This window comes from Anguilla anguilla, chromosome 12 (genome assembly GCF_013347855.1).
Source record: "Anguilla anguilla isolate fAngAng1 chromosome 12, fAngAng1.pri, whole genome shotgun sequence".
In the NCBI taxonomy this organism is placed as follows: domain Eukaryota; kingdom Metazoa; phylum Chordata; class Actinopteri; order Anguilliformes; family Anguillidae; genus Anguilla; species Anguilla anguilla.
The window spans coordinates 12912947-12935304 of record NC_049212.1 but is presented as its reverse complement, the minus strand read 5'-3'; the positions used below and the strand labels follow the sequence as shown (position 1 = coordinate 12935304).

The 22358-nt window shown below is 46.7% G+C and overlaps 1 protein-coding gene across 2 annotated transcripts in view; it reads left to right on the top strand.

Annotated features, from left to right (window-relative positions):
* The window catches only part of LOC118208890 (roundabout homolog 2-like), a 73966-nt gene that overhangs the window by 33711 nt on the left and 17897 nt on the right, over positions 1 to 22358 (top strand). The window contains exons 1-8 of one of the 2 annotated variants that reach the window (XM_035383856.1): positions 1567 to 1914; positions 2564 to 2721; positions 3183 to 3303; positions 3415 to 3553; positions 6472 to 6599; positions 15007 to 15131; positions 17054 to 17225; positions 19736 to 19941. In XM_035383856.1, coding sequence (XP_035239747.1) covers positions 2629 to 2721; positions 3183 to 3303; positions 3415 to 3553; positions 6472 to 6599; positions 15007 to 15131; positions 17054 to 17225; positions 19736 to 19941 — 984 coding nt within the window. In that variant the 5' untranslated portion in view covers positions 1567 to 1914; positions 2564 to 2628. Of the gene's footprint in view, positions 1 to 1566; positions 1915 to 2563; positions 2722 to 3182; positions 3304 to 3414; positions 3554 to 6471; positions 6600 to 15006; positions 15132 to 17053; positions 17226 to 19735; positions 19942 to 22358 lie in introns of those variants that run through there. The other variant, XM_035383855.1, reaches the window with a different exon arrangement.

The following is a 22358-nucleotide window of genomic DNA, read 5'->3' as shown; positions in this document are numbered from 1 at the left end:
CTAATGGAAGATATTCAGGCTGTTCTGTCAGCGCGAAACTTCTCAATCTCTGCTCGATTGTAACAGGGGAGTTTAGTTTTGTTAGCGCTGAAGCTGTCGCTCACCGCGGCTCAGTCAGCCGTCCGGCAGGAGCGAGGCTCAAATCGGCTTCATCCGTTTCTTCTGTCAGGAATTATTGAGACGCAATAAATGGCTAAAAACCCAGCTTCACGATACGGCAGGCTGCTCCAGCAATTTGAGCACAGCCTTGTCCATTAAGCATAGTGTGTGAGTGTGTGCGTGTGTGTGCGTGTGTATGTGTGTATATGTGTGTGTGTGTGTGTTTGCATGTGTGTGTGTGTGTGTGTACGTGTGTGTGTGTGTGTGTACGTGTGTGTGTGTATGTGTGTGTACATGTGTACGTGTGTCTTTATAGGAGCGACAGCAAAGCAGCAGGAGTGAGTCAACATCACACTGCTCTGACATTTTGAGAAATGTCATGAGATGAGGGTGGTGACAGGCATCCATTAAAAATGAGAGTGATCTCTGGCCAGCCGGGCTGTGGCCCCAGGACGCTGCAGCTCTCTGCCAGTGCTGCGTCTGCAGAGGGGCTCGCTGGCTGTCTTCCTCTTTATTAGACGAGCGTGACACATTAATCAGACCACCCCCCCTACTGGGGTGACGAGCTGGTGGACATTAGCTCCTAATGTCCGTACAGCCTCCCAGCACGCACACACACAGGGAGATACACAAACACGCACACACACAGGGAGATACACACACGCACACACACAGGGAGATACACACACGCACACACACAGGGAGATACACACACGCACACACACAGGGAGATACACACACACACACACACACAAGGAGATACACACACATACACACACACACACAAGGAGATACACACACGCACACACACAGGGAGATACACAAACACGCACACACACAGGGACATACACACACACACACACACAGGGACATACACACACACACACACACAGGGAGATACACAAACACGCACACACACAGGGAGATACACACACGCACACACACAGGGAGATACACACACGCACACACACAGGGAGATACACACACGCACACACACAGGGAGATACACAAACACGCACACACACAGGGAGATACACACACGCACACACACAGGGAGATACACAAACACGCACACACACAGGGAGATACACACACGCACACACACAGGGAGATACACACACACACACACACACACAAGGAGATACACACACATACACACACACACACAAGGAGATACACACACGCACACACACAGGGAGATACACACACACACACACACACACACACACGCAAGGAGATACACGCACACACACACGCACACAGACACACATGGAGATACACAAACGCACACACACACACAAGGAGATACACGCACACACGCACAGATGCTGGCTCACTCTCGCTTGTTCTCTCTCTCTCCCTCTCTCTCTCTCTCTCTCTCTCTCCCTCTCTCTCTCTCTCTCTCTCTCTCCCTCCCTCTCTCTCTCTCTGGGCTGTTGAAAAGAGCCGTGGGCGTGTGATGTGGTGTGGTTAAGTGTAGGTGTGGTGTAAGTGTGTCGACTATGATTGTGGGGGTGGGGGAGCTTTTATTTATGTATTGTTCTGTGTCTTGGGCAGGCGTTTGTAGGCGACATGTTTTATTAAAGGATGTCAACAGTCAAAGTCTTTCTCTCTCTCTCTCTCCTCATATTATGTCCTTTCCACATGGTCTCAGCCAAGATGGGTCATTCGGTCTCTTTACTGTTATTAAAATGGCGGTGGCCCACAAGCCTACTTCCATAACCATTATGCTGCTCTGCTTCCCAGTAAGAATCTGACGAATCGCAATGAAGCAGAAAAATGGCGTTTGAGTGCTGTGTTAACAGGACCAAGAAGGTTTGTGGAGACATGGGGGGGGGGGGGTATGTGAGAGGGGAGAGGACATTTGCGTCCGTTTAAGGCATTTGCGTCTTCGGAGACTCTGTGTGTAAGAGGCGTGCACACTTACTGCGATCGTGTGTTTCGCTCAATTATTCATGGCCCTCGTGTTGGATTGGAAGGTGTTAAAAATGCATGGAGCCTCGCAGGTGAAATCACACAGACAGGCTAGTAAACTGAGGAAATGACTTAATTGACACCGTAGGGAGGAGTTGTAAGGGGGGGAGAGTGGGCAGGTGGGGGCTTAGAGGAGAAATTAAAAATTGAACAATGACAGACTTTTGAAAGGTTTTCTTTTCCTTGGGGCATTTTTTGGAAAACCAGAGATGTAAACAAATTGCAGATGAAGCACACAATATTCTGCGTTTATAGCTGGAAGCGTATAAAGGTGGCTAAGGAAAGTTCATGTGGATAAAACTGAGTCACAGTGCTCGGGTGTCTCTTTAAACGGATGAAGCTGAATGTGTCTATTGGTCGGTTGCGTGGTTGTTTAAGTGGATGAAGCTGAACGTGTCTATTGGTCGGTTGCGTGTCTGTTTAAGCGGATGAACCTGGAGCCTGGAAGCCCCTTAACGGCGGCCGCGCCCCCTCTCTCGCCCCTCTCCAGTTCTCCGGGACGATTTCCGGCAGGCCCCCAGCGACGTGGTGGTGGCGGCGGGAGAGCCGGCGGTCATGGAGTGCATCCCCCCTCGCGGTCACCCCGAGCCCACCATCTCCTGGAAGAGGAACAACGTGCGCGTCAACGACAAGGACGACAGAATTACCGTGAGCCGCCGCCCGCCCCCCCCCCCCCTCTGTTTACCGCAGCGGGGGCTCCCAGCAGTGTGACTCATCGTCCCGCGCCGGCTGATTTGTGTGAACGCCGTCACAATCTTCCCCCCTTCAGCCCCTTCTGTAGCTTTTCAGTCCTCCGCGTGGCTGTTTTTTTTATTTATTTATTTTTTTTGTAGAACACATAAAAGGTTATGAGGGTTGTTAATCAGGCTTCGGACACTTAGCCCGATATGTCCGAGTTATATTTTTCGTGGTTCCAAAAACGACACGGCAACAGACGATGGCGCGTTTCCCTCGGCCATTGCCGTCGCGGGGCAGGTAACGAGCCGGACCGCTTCGAGCGCGTCTCATTAAGGGTGTGAGACGGAGCTCGCGTTCGGCTCACAGGGGCTCCTGCAGAAAAGGGCTCCGGAGTTCGACTCTTACTTCCTGTCTTTGGCCTCCGTTTTCAGACGCGGGGCGGGAAGCTGATGATCTCCAACACCAGGAAGAGCGACGCGGGGATGTACGTGTGCGTGGGCACCAACATGGTGGGGGAGAGGGACAGCGACCCCGCCGAGCTGGTGGTGTTCGGTGAGCTCCTGAGCCGCGGGCCTGTGGGCCCTCCTGGGTCTGGGTGTCCTCCATTTTGACCGCGACCGTGCGACCGTGCCCCCGTCTGACGCTGCGCTCTCCCCCCTCCAGAGAGACCGATGTTCACACGGAGGCCGCTGAACCAGGTGGTGCTGGTGGACGACACGGTGGACTTCCTGTGCGAGGCGCACGGAGACCCCGCCCCCACCGTGCGCTGGCGCAGGGAGGAGGGGGAGCTGCCCAGGGGGAGGTGAGGCCGACCGACTGAGTGACCGACTGACTGATTAACCGATGTGAGTGACCGGCTGCCATGGCTGACTGACTGACTCACTGGCGCTTTGAGGCACAGTGTAGTGTTGACTGACTGATCGCATTGTTTTCTCTCTTCCAGAAAAAAATGTATCTCAGTGACAGTGTTTTTATTGTATGTGCTTTCATATCCACTACAACTGAAAGCTGTTTTTATAAAGGATTTAACATCTTATGTATAACCCCCTTTTTAACATAAACCTCAAAATGACATACCCAAAATAAGTGGTTACTGTTCTCGAACCCTTTTGATTCCAGGCATAATCCTGGTCTCTTCTGAAAGGTAACCCTTTGGGTGTTTCTTTTTCTAAAAGAAATACTCTAAATATTACTAAAACAAAGTAACAGAAGCTCAAACACAGTGGAAGTGGATTTTTTTTTCTCAACTAAAAGATATTTTTTAGAATGGATGCAGATGCTTGGTCTGGTTGGCAGAGTCTGGTGGTCTTAGAAACACAATGCAGACCCAGCCACAATGCTGGACACATTCTGGTTCAAATTTGTTGACAATACCACCAAAATAATTCTGCATTGTTTTTTACTGAGCTATGTCTGGGCAGGTTTCCAAAAAAGCCAGTTGGGGACTTCAAAAGGACACTTGGTAACCAAATTATATTATGGGTTATTTGAGGTGTAAAATCCCATAGTATATGCTTGTGTAAATGCTTGCTTTCCCCCCGCCTGTTACGCTACCCCTCCCACTCCCTCTGATTGAACGTGCCCTCTGCTGAGGAGTCAAAGCTGTTTTCACTGTCGTCCTCAGAAGAGTGACTTCTTCCAAGACCTCTAAACGCTGAGTCTTCTGTTTAGACTTAGCCATTGCAAAATATATTTTGTTGTAAAACAATCTTTATTGGCATAAAGTTTCAAGAACGCTGAGACTTATTTGTAATGTTTTCAGCATGCACTCAAAAAAATATATGATTTGTTTATACAGGAGAAACAATGTGTGTCCATTTATGCAAGCCTAACAACTGATACATCTTTAGAAACGCAATTTTAGCAGAGGTTATACTGCACATGTTGAGTCATTGTATGTCCCATTGTCTATATTGAGGGTCTGCTTGGCCAGTACTGGTCAGAGAAGCTTATAGTTCAGCTCATTTTGTTCCAAAGAATCTATACAAACACGAGATAACATTATTTTGTACCAATATTCAGCATTTATGCAATGGTGAAATGGACAACAATGATAATTCCTAGAGATAATTTTTAAGTAAACAATGGACATTCTATTGCGGTTTCTCTGAGTTAGCATGTTTCTGGGACTAAACGTGACTATGGATTTTGTTTGCTGGATTCTTGCCGTGACAAACATACTGATTTTATCGTGATCCATGTCGTCTGTGGTTTTCTAAAACACAAAGAGGATTCCCAAGCTTGTTTCGCCACCCCACATGTTACAAAATAAGGATCTGTTGTCACTAAAACACTGGCATTGTAAAATATTTCTTTTATTGATACAGAACCAGTGTATCGTGTTACCAGATTGATAAAAATCTCACCCTAAATAAACAGAATGAATGCAAATGTACCCACTTGGGTTGGTGTGACTTAAGGGGTTAAGTTTATTTAAAATTTTTTCTGATGAGTCAGTTTAATATTTATTAAATTTCTACAAAGGACGTACAATGGCACAGCCGGGGAGATATAATTTGTTGGCGTGTTGCCGCAGTGACAGTAAAACTTGTTGTTTTATGCTGTGATGCGCAATTGGGATTTATGAGCAGATAATATAACTGGATTTCAGTACAGCGCCGTGAGAATATTTCACACTTACACATCATTTCTGCTGAATTTATTATCAGCCTAGGTTTTAATCTGCTCGGTCTGAATGTAGACCCAAGCTATCAGTCAGAATAATTTGTTCATTAACGAGTCAATAACGAGTCGATAAATGACTCTAAGGCGCTGATCCAGTCAGCATTTATTCTTTACTTGGGCTCGTAATGAAACGAAACAGCTTGATGAGTTTGGCAAACCGTCAAAATGAACGCAACACTTGCATTTATTTGTAAGTCAAAGGGCAAATGTTGATTGAATTCAGAATTAAGTCTCAGCCCATATGGTGTAGCTTATCCCCTGGCCTGAAATTAAACTTGCATTCAATCTCCCATAAGAAACACAAGCCTTTACTGTTCTAATGGGCCCAGGGATCTTTATGGGCTTTCTGTAGTCAGTAAAAAAATGTTTTAGAATGGGTTCATGTGAACACAATCAGGAAATGGGGGTGGCAGGGGGGTAAAATATGTGCCTTTTGTAATAATCCCTGGGTTCCATTTGTAACTCTAATAGTACCCAGACCAACATCAAGCTCATCCTCAATCACAGATCAGGACCTAGTCCCAGACAACACACCAGAACACCAAAATCCATACGCAAACCTTGACCAGAACCCAGACACAGACCATAACACAAACCCAAATCCAAACTCTAACCTTGACCAGAACCCAGAACCCAGGCACAGACCATAACACAAACCCAAATCCAAACTTGAACCTTGACCAGAACCTAGACCCAGACACACCCCAAAACACCAAAATTCAAATCCAAATTCAAACCTTTACCAGAACCCAGACACAGACACAGACCATAACATGAACCCAAATCCAAACTCTGACCTTGACCAGTACCTAGACCCAGAACCCAGACCCAGACCATATCACAAAGCCAAATCCATACTCTAACCTTAACCAGTACCTAGACCCAGAACCCAGACCATATCACAAAGCCAAATCCATACTCTAACCTTGACCAGAACCCAGAACCCAGACCCAGACCATAGGAGGAACAGAACCCAAACTCAAGCCCAGACTCTGCTGACTGGACGCCCCTCTGCTCCTCTGTGCCTCCCCTCAGGTCAGAGATCCGGAGCGACAGCACCCTGCGCCTGTTCCAGGTGCGCGCCGAGGACGAGGGCACCTACACCTGCGTGTCGGAGAACAGCGTGGGCAAAGCGGAGGCCTCCGGAACCCTGCAGGTCCGCGGTAAGGCCCCGCCTCCGCTTCAACAAACGCAAACGAACAGCTCGATCAGTCCACACGTTCAACAGCGGACCCCGCAACATATTATTTTCGCATTCACGTAATTCACTTTTTTTCAATTCTGATTATATGTTTTAAAAAAAGAAATAGATTAAATAAATCCTTTTATTAATTTCGCATCTTCAGCCTTGCGGATTTCAGTGCGAATGTGTGGTCGTTGCAATTTGCGTATAGCAGTCAAACGCGACGGAAAATCACAAGTGCGCAGCAACCGTGCCTTGTGCTGTATTGTACTGCATGTGTGCAGCCCGATATTCACACCCCCCTCGCAGGAGCTTACGGTAAACCGCGGGGATTAGTCCCTCGGACAGCTGCTGGGGGAGATGATTTTAGTTTAACAAACTGGCGGCGCAGTTCCAGCAGTAATGCACGTCAGCGCTAGGACGGAGTGAGCTGAATGTGATCTGGCTGCCACGTATTCCCGCCCCAGGGATACAGCTGGAAAGGCTTCTGTTTGAATTTGTCGCCTTCAGAGTTTATTTGCCTTTTTATTTATTTATTTATTTATTTATTTTTCCCCCGTCTGAATTGAGGGGTAAATAAAAAGGCTCTTCCGTTTTGCCCGCCGTGTTTTTATTTGGTTTGTCGAGCTCCATGCTGAATCCCCTAAGCTGAGGGGCACTTGTGATTGCACTGCTTGTTTTATTATTAATTTGATTTTGATTTTCTTTTTGGGCCAGCCCATCTCATACATATTAATTCCCCCCCCCCCCCCCCCCTTTTCCATTCTCGCATTTTCTTTCCCATTATAGTCGGCCCATTCCGTAAGTAACCATTTCATCTCATCTCTCTGCACGGTGGTGGGGGATGGTTTGGTTTTTGGGAGAAGCCGGTCGGTCGGTGTGGAAAAGGCCAGCGTCTCTGGATTGTGGGTAATGAAGTGCTTACCGCATGCTGTGATTTATTGTCCGTGAGAGGCAGAGATCCATACGCTTTGAAAATGTGTCACAGCTTGTTATTTGGCTTGCAGTTCAACGGGCAGGCACATGATCCGAATGCAGTTCGGTCAGAGTGTGCGTTTGTTTGTTTGTTTGTTTCGTCATTTCGGTTCACGAAGTGCTCATGGGCGAAAGGACGTAAACGCTTGGTAATGGAGAAGTGTGCGCCCCTCGACCTATCACCACAACAGGCGCTGACACCGCGGACCAATGGCATTTAAATTTATTCACCTTTTATTGGATTAAATGTGGTTGCGATGTTGTTGCCTGTCCTTGAGTGGCATACTGAATTACAATAGGCTCCATATCTGCACCGGAGCAGGAGTGACCCTGGGTATTCACCGGTGACCCCAGACGACACCCCTGATCATTTTGAAAAGTGGCTGGGGTGCGAGGTGGGGGGGGATGTGTCAATGGCTCACAGGTCTTATGCCCCAAACCGCCGCCAGCCCCCCCCCCCCCCCCCCCCCCCCCCCCACCTCCCCACCTTGCAACCCACACCACACATGAAGAACAATTCACTTTGAATTTTTTTTGCGTAGGCATTTCTGCAATACCAAAAAGTTAGACGAGTCTCAACCCAGTCAGGCAAAACTGACGAAAGCGTTTGGCGGCAAACAATAGCTCACTCATGCCGACTCTGTTGGCTGCAATAAAGAACTTTCATTTCAGCTTTTTTTTTCATTTTTCTCCATTCTGTTTATTGAAGCTGGAGGTCGTAAAGATATTACAGCGAAAAAGTGAGCAGTTAATCATCCAGGGCTCCCGCTGCATGTGTGTTCTTCAAAATATATGAGCTCGCCTTGAAACGGGTAAGTCTGCGGATTTGCAAGTGTTCCCAGTCGAGTGTTTGAAGATCCGTTTAGATCAACAGCTGGGAAATACACCCAACTGAGGCACTGGGAGAAGCCGCTTCTGAGGGATGGATACGGTCACATATGGGTTTCAGGAGAAGCTGCTATTGTGTAAAATCCTCTTGCAATTAAAATTTTGAGGGAGGGCGTATTATGTTGGAGGGAAGACACAGAAGTGTGGGCGGATACATTCAATTCTGAACTGAAGAGGAAATTCTTGTTATCTGCTCAGCGGCTTGCTGTATAATTGCCTGTTTTTTTAAATTGTCCTCTTTGTTAGTGCGTCTAAATGCTGGAAGAATAGGTTTATGGTAAAACCCGGTAACATATATTATCTCAAGGCTTAAAGCAATGACTCTTGCTGGTGGAATATCTCAGAGCAAGTATTGATGGTCACTAAGCTCTTTTTCTATGTTTACTAATGTGCCACACACCACGATGCTAAAGATGCTAACCAATGTCCTTGCCATTTGGATAAAATTATCATTCTACCTGGAGTTAAAAACATCAGCAATCATATCACGTTCATTCACGTTCCGTGAAGTGTGTCATTGGCCACGTTCGTAGCGGGACATGGACTGACAGTCCCTCTCTGTAAATTTAAGTGGTGGATGTCGAAGGGACGGGGAAATTAAAATTCAGATCAAGCTTCGTGTGCTTTTCAAATGCGCTTCACAGAATGTTTGTGCTTACACGACTCGCTCCTTACTTAATTTATTCCTCGACGCTCAAATTAATTGCACGTTGAGCGCTTGATGTCTCTGTGCACGTATGTCCACCTCAGTACTCCACATGCTCCACATCTCTGGCTGTGACGGCTACTTGTTACTTCGGTCCTGTCAGCTTGAGCTAGCGAACGTGTGAGAGGGTGCTGTCGATGGGCATGCAAGCAGGCTTGGAAAAGCGCTGTCATTCTTTCAAAGAGAACGTGTAGACATGAGCTGGGGGATTGGGGTTTCTGGTTGCTTTTTGGGGATTTTGGGATTTTTCTGTGGGATTTTTGCTTGTATTTTCTGTGTGAGTGCTGAGAGTTAGTTGAAGCGATAAGAGTTTGATGACTGAAGGGGTGAGGCAAATGTATTTGCTCTAACTGGCTTGCAGCATAATCCATGTGCGTGTGTATGTGTGTACGAGGGAATGGGGCATGTTAGCCTAAAATGAAAACAAATGTAATCTGACCATCCATACCACTTTCCCTGTCTGACAAACCCACTGTCTGACTATTAGTATCCCAGCATGCCTTACTCACTCATCTGCCTAGAAACAGAGTGAGGCTTTAGGTTAAAGGAGATAAAACTATTTAATCTTGAAGTAATTCGAATTTTGCATGCCTTACATTATTTAACTTATTTTCAAAGGTGGTTTTTGTGGAGTGATGTTGCAGACGACTTCTCAGAATTAAGTTCCCAAATCATCCAGTGGGTATCAAATATTATATCTCTTTCAGTTATGCTGTTTAAATGAGGATCGCCTCATTATCTCTTATGTCTCCAAAGAATCAAAAAGAAACACATACTGTAATCTAAATTAACATGCTTTAAAAATGTACTGTTTTGTAATAATTTTGTCTTCCCTTGAATGTTGAGAATCAGTTATCTCCTCACTGAGTTTATACTGCTTATACCTGTAAGTAGGGTGAGCCTAGCACTCTGTAGCGTAGACTGTGTGCCAGTATGGTCCGTTTGCTGTTTACAGTGACTGGCCGCATTGTTATTCAGTTCTGATTTTGTAGCTGAAGGTGGCTGTTAGGCCAGTACATGCCCTGCATACACAGTGGATGTTATGGGCAGTTTCTGCAACATTTCATTTCTTGCATCAGCACAGCAGGAACGGTGCTGAGATCAATAGGGGTACACCCTGGAGGCCTCTGTTGAGGATATCAGGAAGTGAGATCAACAGAGGTCCAGGTTGTTTTTAGCCTTTTTGCCAGCGGGTCAAAGTTTGGACCCAGGGGATGTGTCTCCATGGTGACCTCGTAAGCCTGGGACTAGGTCGACCATCTTGACCTTGGCGACATTCGTGACCCCCCTGCCAGTGTTTGCTCAACAATGATTTATTTGGATTTTTTTCATGAGTGAATAATATGAACTGGGTGATATGGCCATGGCCCTGCCACTCCTGGAGATCATGAGCTCCCCACATAGCTGCTCACTGACTCACACTCACTCATGTAGATCATATTCCCCACATAGCTCACTCACTGACTCACACTCACTCATGTAGATCATATTCCCCACATAGCTCACTCACTGACTCACACTCACTCATGTAGATCATATTCCCCACATAGCTCACTCACTGACTCACACTCACTCATGTAGATCATATTCCCCACATAGCTAACTCACTGACTCACACTCACTCATATAGATCATGCTCCCCACATAGCTAACTCACTGACTCACACTCACTCATGTAGATCATATTCCCCACATAGCTCACTCACTGACTCACACTCACTCATGTAGATCATGCTCCCCACATAGATAACTCACTGACTCACACTCACTCATGTAGATCATATTCCCCACATAGCTCACTCACTGACTCACACTCACTCATATAGATCATGCTCCCCACATAGATAACTCACTGACTCACACTCACTCATGTAGATCATATTCCCCACATAGCTAACTCACTGACTCACACTCACTCATGTAGATCATGTTCCCCACATAGCTGCTTGCTAACTCACATTCACTCATGTTGATCATGTTCCCCACATAGCTGCTTGCTGACTCACACTCATTCATGTTGATCATGTTCCCCACATAGCTAACTCACTGACTCACACTCACTCATGTAGATCATGTTCCCCACATAGCTAACTCACTGACTCACACTCACTCATGTGGATCATGTTCCCCACATTGCTAACTCACTGACTCTCACTCACTCATGTAGATCATGTTCCCCATGTAGATGCTCACTGACTCACTCACTCATGTAGATCATGTTCCCCACGTAGCTTTTCCCCAACTGCTTTTCTCCACTCCTTTCAATGAGTATTTCTATCCTAAGGTTTTCACCATAAATTCTGTCCTGTGTTCACGCTTTTATAGTGATGAATTTCTAAAAATGACTTTACTACCCTAATAGGCAATATTATTATTTTTTATTTGCAAGACCTATAAAAAATGACGTGTCATATCCCAATTGATTTATTTTTTATTTTAAAGTATTTTGAAGTGAGAAAATATTGTCATTTTTATAACCCAATAACCATTTAAATTAGACAGTGGAATCTAATAATAATCATTTTAATGAGACTGAACAGGAAACGGGGTTAAGCCTTGCATGTAAGCAGAAATAAATCAAAATGCATGTCCTGTTTGCATTCACTTGTACATTCCCTTTACAGCCTTGGCTATAAAGCTTGCACAGTATTGTAATAGGCACAGGTTAATAGATCTGCCACTTGTGTTAATAGATCTGCTCTTTGGTCATTGCTTTTAGTGAGGTGGCAATGTGAATACATTGTTCCGTAGTTATCACTGACCGAATGAGAAAAAAAAAAACTTGGTGATGAAATTTTAAAAGGATGGGTGACAAATTGAGGAGTGTTAACCATGGGGACTCACATGTAATCTCCCTGCTGCTCTGCTTCAGAAGTGGTGCCAGATCATATGGACATACTTAATGCAAAAATTTTATAAATTTAATTTCAGGAGAGCATTTCAAGCATTCTGTGGGCATAACTGCACATTATACAGCATTATTTCCTGTGTATTCAATTTAAAAATAATAGAATCAGCTAAGCCCTCGCATATTTTGCTTACCCGCTGTAGATTATCCTTAATGTGCCAGTAGTGTCTGTGTGAGGCAGTGGACACCTGTCTGGATGTGTTCTTGCTTTAATTAAAAGCGAGAGTGAGAAGATATTCGACAGCAAGAACGGGGGGGGGGGGGGGGGAGAGAGGAGAGATAAATCAATTTGCCATTGCAGGTTAAAGGTGACATCATTACGCATTCACATTCCTACAAAAAAACAGGGTGATCAATAGTAATCAGGCCATTGCGAGGGAAAACGGGGGGTGTAATGGATTTTGGGGGTGCGAAGTGAGGGTTGAGGGTGGTTTCTATTGCTGATGCGGGCTCCTCTTAAAAAATGGGGGCTGGAACCTTCTTTGTAGATCACAGGAGCAGCACTTAAACCTTAAATCCTGGTTATCCCTGCTCTGACGGGCACAGCATTCGCGCCCGTTTGGCGGGACGGGGGTACCGGCGGTCCCGGGGGGGTTATTTTATACAAAGCCGCCAGGAGGGGAATTAAGCCGCTGAGATTAACATCTATCAGTCCACATCATTGATCGCAATCACCGGCAGGACAAAGGCCACTGAGCATCCACTGAGCCCAGGCTAATGAGGGCTCTTTAAAGAGCCCGGTTTCCATCCGGCTCCGCCCAATCAGGTCCAGACTCCTGGAGAATCCCGTCCAATCAGCCGACGGAGACCCTCAGGGACCGGGCCTTCCCAGCCAGTGGGTTTGTCTCGGTCCGCCTCTGCGAGCCGGGGTCGTTTTCCGCGGCTCGCTTCGCCGTCGCTCGTCCCCCGAGCGGGGCGGTGCGGTGCGGTAGCCGGGCGGGACTCTCAGATCCGCCGCACGCCGTAGCCAGGGCGTAAAGCGGCGAAGCAGATGGCGGCGGCGGCGGAGGCGAGCGAGCGCGTCGGGGCTCTTTGAGGTGATTAATTGGTGCGCGGGGCGGATGAAAGGCCACCTGTGGAGCGCTCTCAGAGCACGCCGAGCGGCGCTCTCTCTGCCATGTGCGGGAGCCACGCCCCGCTCCTTCAGTCTCGAGCTTTAAAGTCGCTGCGAAATCGCATTTCGCTTCTCGTTTTTTTAATGTCAATTCTAAAAGTGCAACGTTCCAAAAAAAGAATAAAACTTGAATGCTTGTGTATTTTCACTCAAAAAGCTTTCATCCTCCACTTCCTGGAAACCCATTTTAATTAGGATTTTACGTCATCGGGCAGCGGCGTGTCGATCAAATGACTGTCAATTTCCTCTTCCCCTCTAATCAATGTCCTTTCACGCAGTCGACGCGCATCCTTCCCTCTCCTCGTTTGACGTCAATCAAATTGACTCCCTGCCCTTCAGAAATTTCCCCCCGAAAGATTCGTTTTTGCTCGCGTGTTCGTCAGCTAGTGCCGCTGAAACTTCTCTTTCGCCGTGACTTGAAGTGCTCAGAAGCGATCGGCTAGCTGCAGGACCCGATCCAGCGAGGCCCGCGACGGTACCCTGCATAAAATATTACATAACGCCACATCGTCAAAGCAACGAGGACTGTGCTACACAGGGGAGAGCGCATGAATATTTACTCAGCCCTCGGGCTAGAGGAGAGCCGTGGAGGAGAGCTGTGCAGGCCTCTGCGCGAGTCTGAATCGGGCCTTTTCTGCCCGCTCAAACTAGCACGATGCAGCGCGGTGAGGAAACCTCCCAGCCTCCCAGAATGCCGGAGATGTTTTAGGGTTTTTTTTCTTAATCAAATCAATTCAAATCTATTTTATTTGTGTGGTGCTTTTTATAGAGAGCTGTCACAAAGACTCTTTAGAAAGTACAGTAACAGAAGGAAAACTGGGCAAAAAACCAGACCTGAACCCCCAGAAAGAAAGCAGTGGGGAGACAAAAACAGTGAAGCGTGGGTGAGGAAAAAAAAACCCCGATGGGAAGAAATCTCGAGAGGAAACCAGCCATAGAGGGGGAGCCCCTCTTCTGCTGGCTGGCCTGGTGTTAAAGTAGAGGCAGAATGGATGCAACAGAAATGGAAAAAGGGATCTATCACAGCAAATAGCCAAATGGGTTGAGCAGGTTACAGATGAGGTATTAAACTAGCAGTTAAAGTAGAAATGAAGCGATATGTAATATGCAGTTCAGAGGGGCGGGGTGTTGCATTTTGGGCTCCAGTTTGTATCAAGGCCAGGGCTTGAACCAGGGGAGGGACAGGGCTGGAGCGGTCCACAAACTCAGGGTGAGGGACAGGGCTGGAGGGCTAACACCTGAACCTAAAATCTGAAATGGAAACGATGTACCAAAATAATTACAGGTGACCATTGTCCCTCAGGAATTTTTGAGATTGTGGCAACGCATCAGCATTTCTGACACGGGCAATTTTGCACCCAAAGTGAATTCAGCAGCAGTCTTTGAAGGAAGCAGAGAGGCTGCAAATAGCAAATCACAAGCAGAGTGTGTATTCCTGGCCCTGACTGGTGACGCTGGACATCCAGCAGGAGCTGAGAATGAAAAGATGTCTACAGAAAGAACATTTTTCTGAGTTTGAAAGCATTAGCATTTCACAAAAACAAAAACATTCGCATTCATTTATGTGACGTCCCAAACGCCTGAAATGCTTTTCCAATTTTAACCTGCTTGAGTGAAATTGCATTACCACGAGCGGTCTAATAGCACTTAAATGAAATGCCATTAGCAAGTGTGTTCTAATAGACGTTTTATCTTTGTTGTGCTGTTTTTTTTTGCTCGGGCGGGCCTGTTATAGCATCCGGAGGATCTCTTAAATGACGTGAATGTGTCCCCTACCCCCCCTCCCCTCTTCTCAGTTCCCCCCCAGATCGTTATTCGTCCGCGGGATCAGATTTCAGCCCAGGGGCGAACCGTCACCTTCCTGTGCGGGACCAAGGGCAACCCCCCACCCGCCGTCTTCTGGCAGAAGGAAGGAAGTCAGGTGAGAGAGCGAGGAGAGGAAACGCACACCCCCCTGTATTACATTTCTCGTCTCTTCCACCGCTATGTAAAGCTGCCCTTTTTTTGCTTTTGTGTCTGGAAGCCCGGCAGCCATCGCTCTTATCTGGTGGAGAACTTCTGCCGTGTTCTTACCGGGCTTCACATCAGATATCTTTCACTCTGTTGTCTCTCGGTGACTCACGAATGATCTCACAGCTCTGGAAGAAGGCGGACGAGGAACGGCGGTGTGGATGAGGGGGACGTTCTTTCTCTCTGCTCTGATGGAAGTGGGTGTAGAGTAGGTGAACCTTGGCTCTGATGTAGGCAGCGAGTCGGCCATTGTTCTCATCTGTCGATGAGGTGGGGAAAAAGTTGGAAAAGAAGAGAGAGAAAGAGAGAGGGAGAGAGAGGGAGAGGGAGAGAGAGAGAGAGGAAGAGAGAGGGAGAGGGAGAGAGCGAGAGAGAGAGAGTGAGAGAGAGGGAGAGAGAGGGAGAGGGAGGGTTTTGCTTTGCGTATGTGTCAGATGTGTTAGAGGCAAAGGGAGGAAGACACTCCCGTATAGAAAGACGCAAACACTGAAAGGCATGATGGGATTGCGTGGGAGCAGCCCACAGTTAGAGAGTGGGGAGCACGCAGGTGACTCAGTTTTGCAAGGCCAGCGCCATCGGGGCATTGGGGGGGGGGGTTTGAGCATTGTAATGCAGTGCTTTTAAGTACCTTAGGGTCTATATTAGCGTCTATAGGGTCTATACCTCAGGGTTTATATTATAGATGGATTTGGCCAAACAGCTTTGGGGAAGCAGACCTATTCCCTCTGAGTAGCTGACATATTCCCTCTTGTTCTGAGATTAACAAGAGCACAGAATCAGAAAGCTTTGCAAGTACAATTCAGCCAGAGGCACAAAAGGGACTTGACACCATTTCATCGTCCTTGTATTTCGTGCATGTGTGTGTGTGTGTGTGTGTGTGGGGGGGGGGGGGGGGGGGGGGGTTTCGGTTATCTTTTGGGGTATTCACCCTCCAGTTATTCATTTCTTAGCCTTTTTGAAGGAGCTCTTTTGGACAGTGTACACCCACCCAACCCCTCTCCACCCCCTGTACCTCATCCCAGCCCTCGCCCCACGGCCCAGCTCCGCCTGACAGCTGTAACAATGCAGAGGCTGTCAGTGCATCAGCTCGCATTGTGTTTAAATGCCACCCCGAGGCTGGTGCCTCTGTCTCCATCCACATCTCCCACCTGGACCCCTATAGCAGGGAGCAAAGGTGTGCAGAGACAGCCGTAACTGTATCTCTACCTGTTCAGCGGACAGAAATGATCTATGTCTGTATTTGGAACGAGGGGGCTCGTGAGCTGTCGACCGGGATGGAGAGGGAGATTCTGTTCCCCCGCATATTATTGGTCAGCTTCAGAAAGAAAAGAAATCTGATGGAAAAGAAGGCATTACCTGTGCATTTCCAAATATGGTATTCAGGTTTGAACGCATTCCTGGTGTACAGGATTGCTGTACAAGTTACTAACAGCACCCCAAAAAAGTTGCCTGAAAGAGGTTGAAGAAATGTTCTCTTCCTGTACATCAGTGGGTTACCCAGCTTCACTAAAGAGGTTTTGAAGACATTGTAAACAGTTACCTACAGGGAAGTGGAACCTTTTTGACAATAGTTTCCACATGCGAAGAGAATAGGCTAAACAAAGCAAAATATTTAGTTACATCATTTCACCAAGTTATACTTGCTTATTTATTTCACTCATTCAAGATGGAGTCCCTTACATTTGGTAAGCATTTGCATATGAGCGGATGCCCCTGTCCGTGACAGTGAGACTGTAATGGGTGCAGTGCTTTCACTCTCCCGTTCTGATTGGTTCAGTGACTATCCGTGTGCCAATCGGAGCTGGAGCCCTGTCTCTCCTCTTGGTCCCGCAGGTCCTGCTGTTCCCCAGTCAGCCCCCCTCGCAGTCCGGCCGCTTCTCCGTCTCCCTGAGCGGTGAGCTCACCATCAGCGACGTCCACGCCGAGGATTCTGGGTACTACATCTGCCAGGCCATCAGCGTGGCTGGGAGCATCCTGACCAAAGCCCTCCTGGAGGTGGAGGATGGTGAGCGGGGTTGGGGTGGGGAGGGTGGGGTTTAAGGGGTAGTTAGGGTGCGGTGGGGAATGGTAGGGTAGAGTGGTGTGGGGTGGGATGGTGAAGAGTAAATGAGGGACCAATGGGAGGTGAGGTGCTAGATGGTGAGGGGTAAGTTCATTATCTGTGCAGAAACTAATGAAAAACTACCATTCCTTTCATAGATATTCTGCATCACCCCTATGGATGAAAAGCAACATATATTTACAGCAGATTTCTTCAATCAGACCAAACAAATGTAATACAGCTCTTTCTATATGTACTAGTGAAAAAACAGGCATGTACAAACAACCCGGCTTCTCTTGGGTAAGGTTCATATTGGCGTGTATTATTATTATTGATACAAAGGTCAGAATGCTTGCAGTGAGCTGACTTTTTTCTGGCTTCCAATTCACAAGAGGAGAATTTCAAAAGGAAAGAAGAAGAGGTGGAAGAAGAGGGGGAATAACACATTAGATTCAAAATTAGCATTCCATAACCTCCTAAATTAGAATTTCTCAGGCTCAAATGAACGCACTGCAGGCAACTGGAGAGACATAATCAAAAAGGACAGAGTTAGAATTCCAACCATATGGCCCCTCCCTCTCATGTCTCCGATAATGAGATAAACTGTTTATGCATCTGCTACCTTATAGCATTTATGCACTCATTGGCTACTGTGAGCTTTCAAAATAATGCACGATGCTTAATAGTTGTACATGGAATTTACTATTTTAACAGAGCAAGCTAGTGAAAAAGACTGATTGAACTGCATGAGATTTCAATTTCTCTGAAGAGGAATTTCAGATAAGCATTTGAAAATATTTGACGACGATAATAGATTTTACATTTTCCCAACTGCCTAAGAGACAGAAAATCTATTACTGTGACAAACCTGCTCTTGAACATCTCATTGGTATCTTCTTCTAATCCATACCCTTGTTAAACATGTTGAAAACTATGGAAAAAATCATCAGTGGAACGTGTAACTTCGCCTGACCATTTTCTGCCTTGCCACATTGTTCTGCCGACAGAACTCAACCAGAAATAACTTCCGTAATCCACACGTCTATTTTAAAATGTTAAAAAAAGAACGGGCAAAGAGTTTGGGTAGGCAATGCAAGCCTGGATATATCAAGCTATTTATGAGTTGCGTCCATGCTTGGTAAATTCAGAAAACAATTTTATATTTTTTTAGAATTACACTGATATTTTAAAGCACGCAGGCGAACTTGTCATACTTGTGTCTCTCCCTGCCTTTGGCTATTATGACATCAAACTGACATCACCCAGGGGGTGATCTTGTGCATGGCCTGTCGGATGAATTCAGAAAGAAGGGAGAAATTATGGGATGTAGTTTTACGCAAGAGTACGTGGGCTGCAATGCTTACACATAGATGTTTGTGTGGTCCTGTCTTTTGTCTGGTTCACACGATTTTGGGTCATTTTTGATTATCAACCGTGTAAAAATGCCAGATTGCAGTGTGCTTCACAATGGTTCAGTTCCGAACTTGAAAAGACCGGGAGACTTTTAATTGCTTGCCACCTGCTAATAATATGTTACAAATGCACAAATTAGCGGTTTATATTCTGTAAAATGTAACGTGTAATGAGTCATTTTCTGAAACATTCCCAGTTTATGTGACTCTCGCTGACATTTCAGGTGGCAAAGCAAGTTATTTATTAATGTTTTTCTCTTTTCCGTACTGAGGTAAATAGAGGGACCGGGTTTCAATACCCATGAATTATTCATAACGCGCTGAGAATTTAAACCGTTCTCTCTCTCTCTCTGTTATGGCTCGCTGCTTGGGAGACGAGCTCAAAGACTTCTTAAACGTTGAATTGAATGTATAGCCGCATCGCATGCAGGGGATGGTGTGCATGGACCAGCCAACAAAAGTGGCTCATTAAAATGGTGCCAGTTGGATAAATAACACAGTGGGGGAATAGAGCTAATTAAAACAAGGCCATTTCTGGCACATTTATGTTTCTTTTAAGCCCTTCTGAAGCGTCACTGTGTATTTGAGTAATCAATTAAGCCCCCATCTCCTCTTCCCCGCAATTGCCTTCTCACTCAAGGCTAATCATTAGCCATTGTCTTCAGTCTCCACAAACTCCACCGGTTGGCCATGCCTTGAGAGTGCTCCTTGCTATCGATTAGCAGGGAAATCAGCCGAGACTGAGAGCTAGCAGGCTAGTCATTTACGTTGCAGGCATTTCAACACGCTGCTTCTCCGCAATTGTCGGCAAATTAACATATAAAAAAAAAAAAAAAAAGCTGTAGGTTTTTGGTCTTGCTTTTCAGCCGTTCATTTTCGTCTCTCTTTCTGATGCATATAGTTTGTAAAATTGTTGTTACATACTCAGGTATTCTCCTAAACCAGCTAGTTTTCTGTCCTTTAGTATTCGTTCCTCAGTCTGAGGTAACACCCCCAGCCCTCGCGGTACAGATACCAAAGCCACAAACCACTTTCTCATGTCAAATATCTTCTGTTCTTCAGCACCTTCAGACCGGATCCCCCCAATCATCCGTCAGGGGCCAGCCAATCAGACGCTAGCCCAGGGGGCCACTGCACAGCTTCAGTGTCATGTGATGGGCAACCCTTCACCCAGCATCCAATGGGAGAAGGATGGCCAGAGGATTCTTGGGAATGATGCTCGCATCAGCCTAATGGAAAATGGAACGTTACAGATCGCAGTCCTGCAGGTAGAATCGAGAGCTTAGCGATGTTTCTTTTTTATGGAAATGCCATTTGGTTTATTGTCGGAAATAGTTCTAAAGAATTTCAATTTGTCCATGTTACACTAGTGTACTGAGTTCTGTATTTTATTGGGAGAGTGCATGATCCTTCTTTGCTCGCCCCAACTTCACAATTTCCCCATTACTTTTTTGGACATACGAGTTGATGCACTCACTGTGTACTGCAGCCAAATTACTGTTTAAAAATCTGAATGCCCTGCTTCATAACAGGGTCAAAAAATACTGCAATGGGCCCACTGACAGACAAGTAATGATACCAGATACTTTTATAGTTTGTTCAATTATTCAAATTCAGGCTAGCAAAATGCAGTGAAGCGTGTAAAATGACACACAATTAAAATCCCCAGGAGGGAGCGTGGTTGTCAATGCTAACGAGTGTCGCTTTAATGAAACTCTGCTCCGTTGGCCCTTTTTGTCAACCGGGCCTCACCTGAGGTCGCGGCGCTGTGACGGTGAGAGGCGGACGCGTTCGTCTTTTACGACCGGGGATGATTAACCGTCCCGGAGACTTTAATTAAATTCCCTTCGGCGCGGCGACTGAGAGAGAGCGAGAGAGAGAGAGAGAGCGAGAGCGAGCGGGGAGTGTTGGCAAGTGCTCTCCTCGGCAACGGCCGCGCGGTAATCTGCTCTCTCCGCGCCTGTCGTATTCAACCCATTAATTTCAGCCCTTCGCCAAAAACCCCCACCTCCACCCTCTACCGCCCCCCAACCCCCCGCCTCCGCCCGGCCCCCTCCCAATCCGCTGTTCAACCGCGATCGAACGCCGAACCGTAGCCTGTGAGCCGAACGGGCTAAACTTATTTCGCCACCTGCGCGTGCGCCCAAGAGACGATCGTTTTAAGCGTGGTTTTTCCCGATGCGTTTCCCTCTGATTCCCTCACTCCGCTCAGCCCCATTAAAAAGAGAACTCTCTGAGGGTGCAGTTTCAGAGACTCCGCCCGGTTTCCCCCCGGCCCGTCCCTGCCGCAGCTCATCCCCGCACCCCTCGGGTTCCCGCCGCTACACGACAGAGGGCTGTAGTTTTGGACAGAGAGCGCGCGAGCCAGCATTTCGCATGAGCAATGCGACGCTAGCGCCCTCTGAGCGGAGCTAGCGATGAATCTGTTTGGTGCATCGCAGCAAGGGGATGTGAGAGGGAGAGCAGAAAACACGGGGAAAAAAATCGACCAGAACTAAAAAAAGGACGAGATATTTATCTTGCTGCCAGCTCCCCCTCCCCAGCGCTGCCAGGCGTGATTAATGCACAGGTGCCCACCAGTTTACCCCGCCGAGCATGCTCGTGCGGCCAGCCCACCAATCAGGTTCCTCTGCCAAACCCAGAGATTGGATTGGCCTGTCAGTGGTCTCGAGTAATTTTGAGCAGGGAATTGGGGAATGTGTGTTATCCCCTTGAATTTAGTTTCTTAAAAAACCCTTTTCTTTATACAGCCGTTTTCAACAGAACGGCTTGTTTGTATTCACAGTGAGGCAGTGCGTTAACCCACAAAATATCTTCAACGGGGGGGTGCTGTCACACCGGAATTTTCATTATTTTATCTGTGCCGAGTGCAAGACATCCGTTCTAAGCTGTTTCGGGGTTAACAAAATGTTTACTGCTCTGCGAAATGAATCCTAGCTGTGTTGGTGGTTCTAAAACATCAAGATGAAAGAGGGAAAACTGTCCAAGGTCACCACAGATTGTAAATTAAAGTGTGCTTCTTGCACAGAGAAAAGCTGAAGGGAAAAAAACAAGTTTGTTGAACCTCTGTGTGTATTTCTGAAACCTACGGGCCACACCCAGGAGCTGTTAAACCCATTCCAGCTCTGCCACCGGTAATCCCAGCATGCTCCGCTGCTGTTGGCGACTACAGACACCATTGTGAAATAAAAATTTAATTGGCCCTATTCCTACATCTTTTTTCTTGCAGACCTCTGTTTCTGCAAATTCCCCAGCTAAATAAGACAGCCAAGGCTGTTGGATTGCAGTGCACATATAATTTAACCTGTATGCAAGCCTTCTCCCATTGTTTCAGTGCATTCATATGGCAGTGTGCATGGAGAATAAAAATGGAAAATATTGCAAATACCCCGGAGGGTTAAACTACAGTATCAGCAGATGGTGGTCAGCTGCTTGCTGGTTGTAAAAATAATAAATTCTATCACAACATTGATCAAAATAACCCAGTTAAAAATCTACAGTACCATAGGAATGCTTATAACACAGTTGATTTGTTTTATACTCTATCTGTTCGCAGTGATCTGATTTCTCTCTCCTGCCCCACATGAATCATGTATTTATTGATTTGCTTTTGTTATTACTGTTTTGCTTTAGTTGTTTCCCCCCTTTTTATGTGATTTGCATGGTCTGCATCTCTGTATTCTAC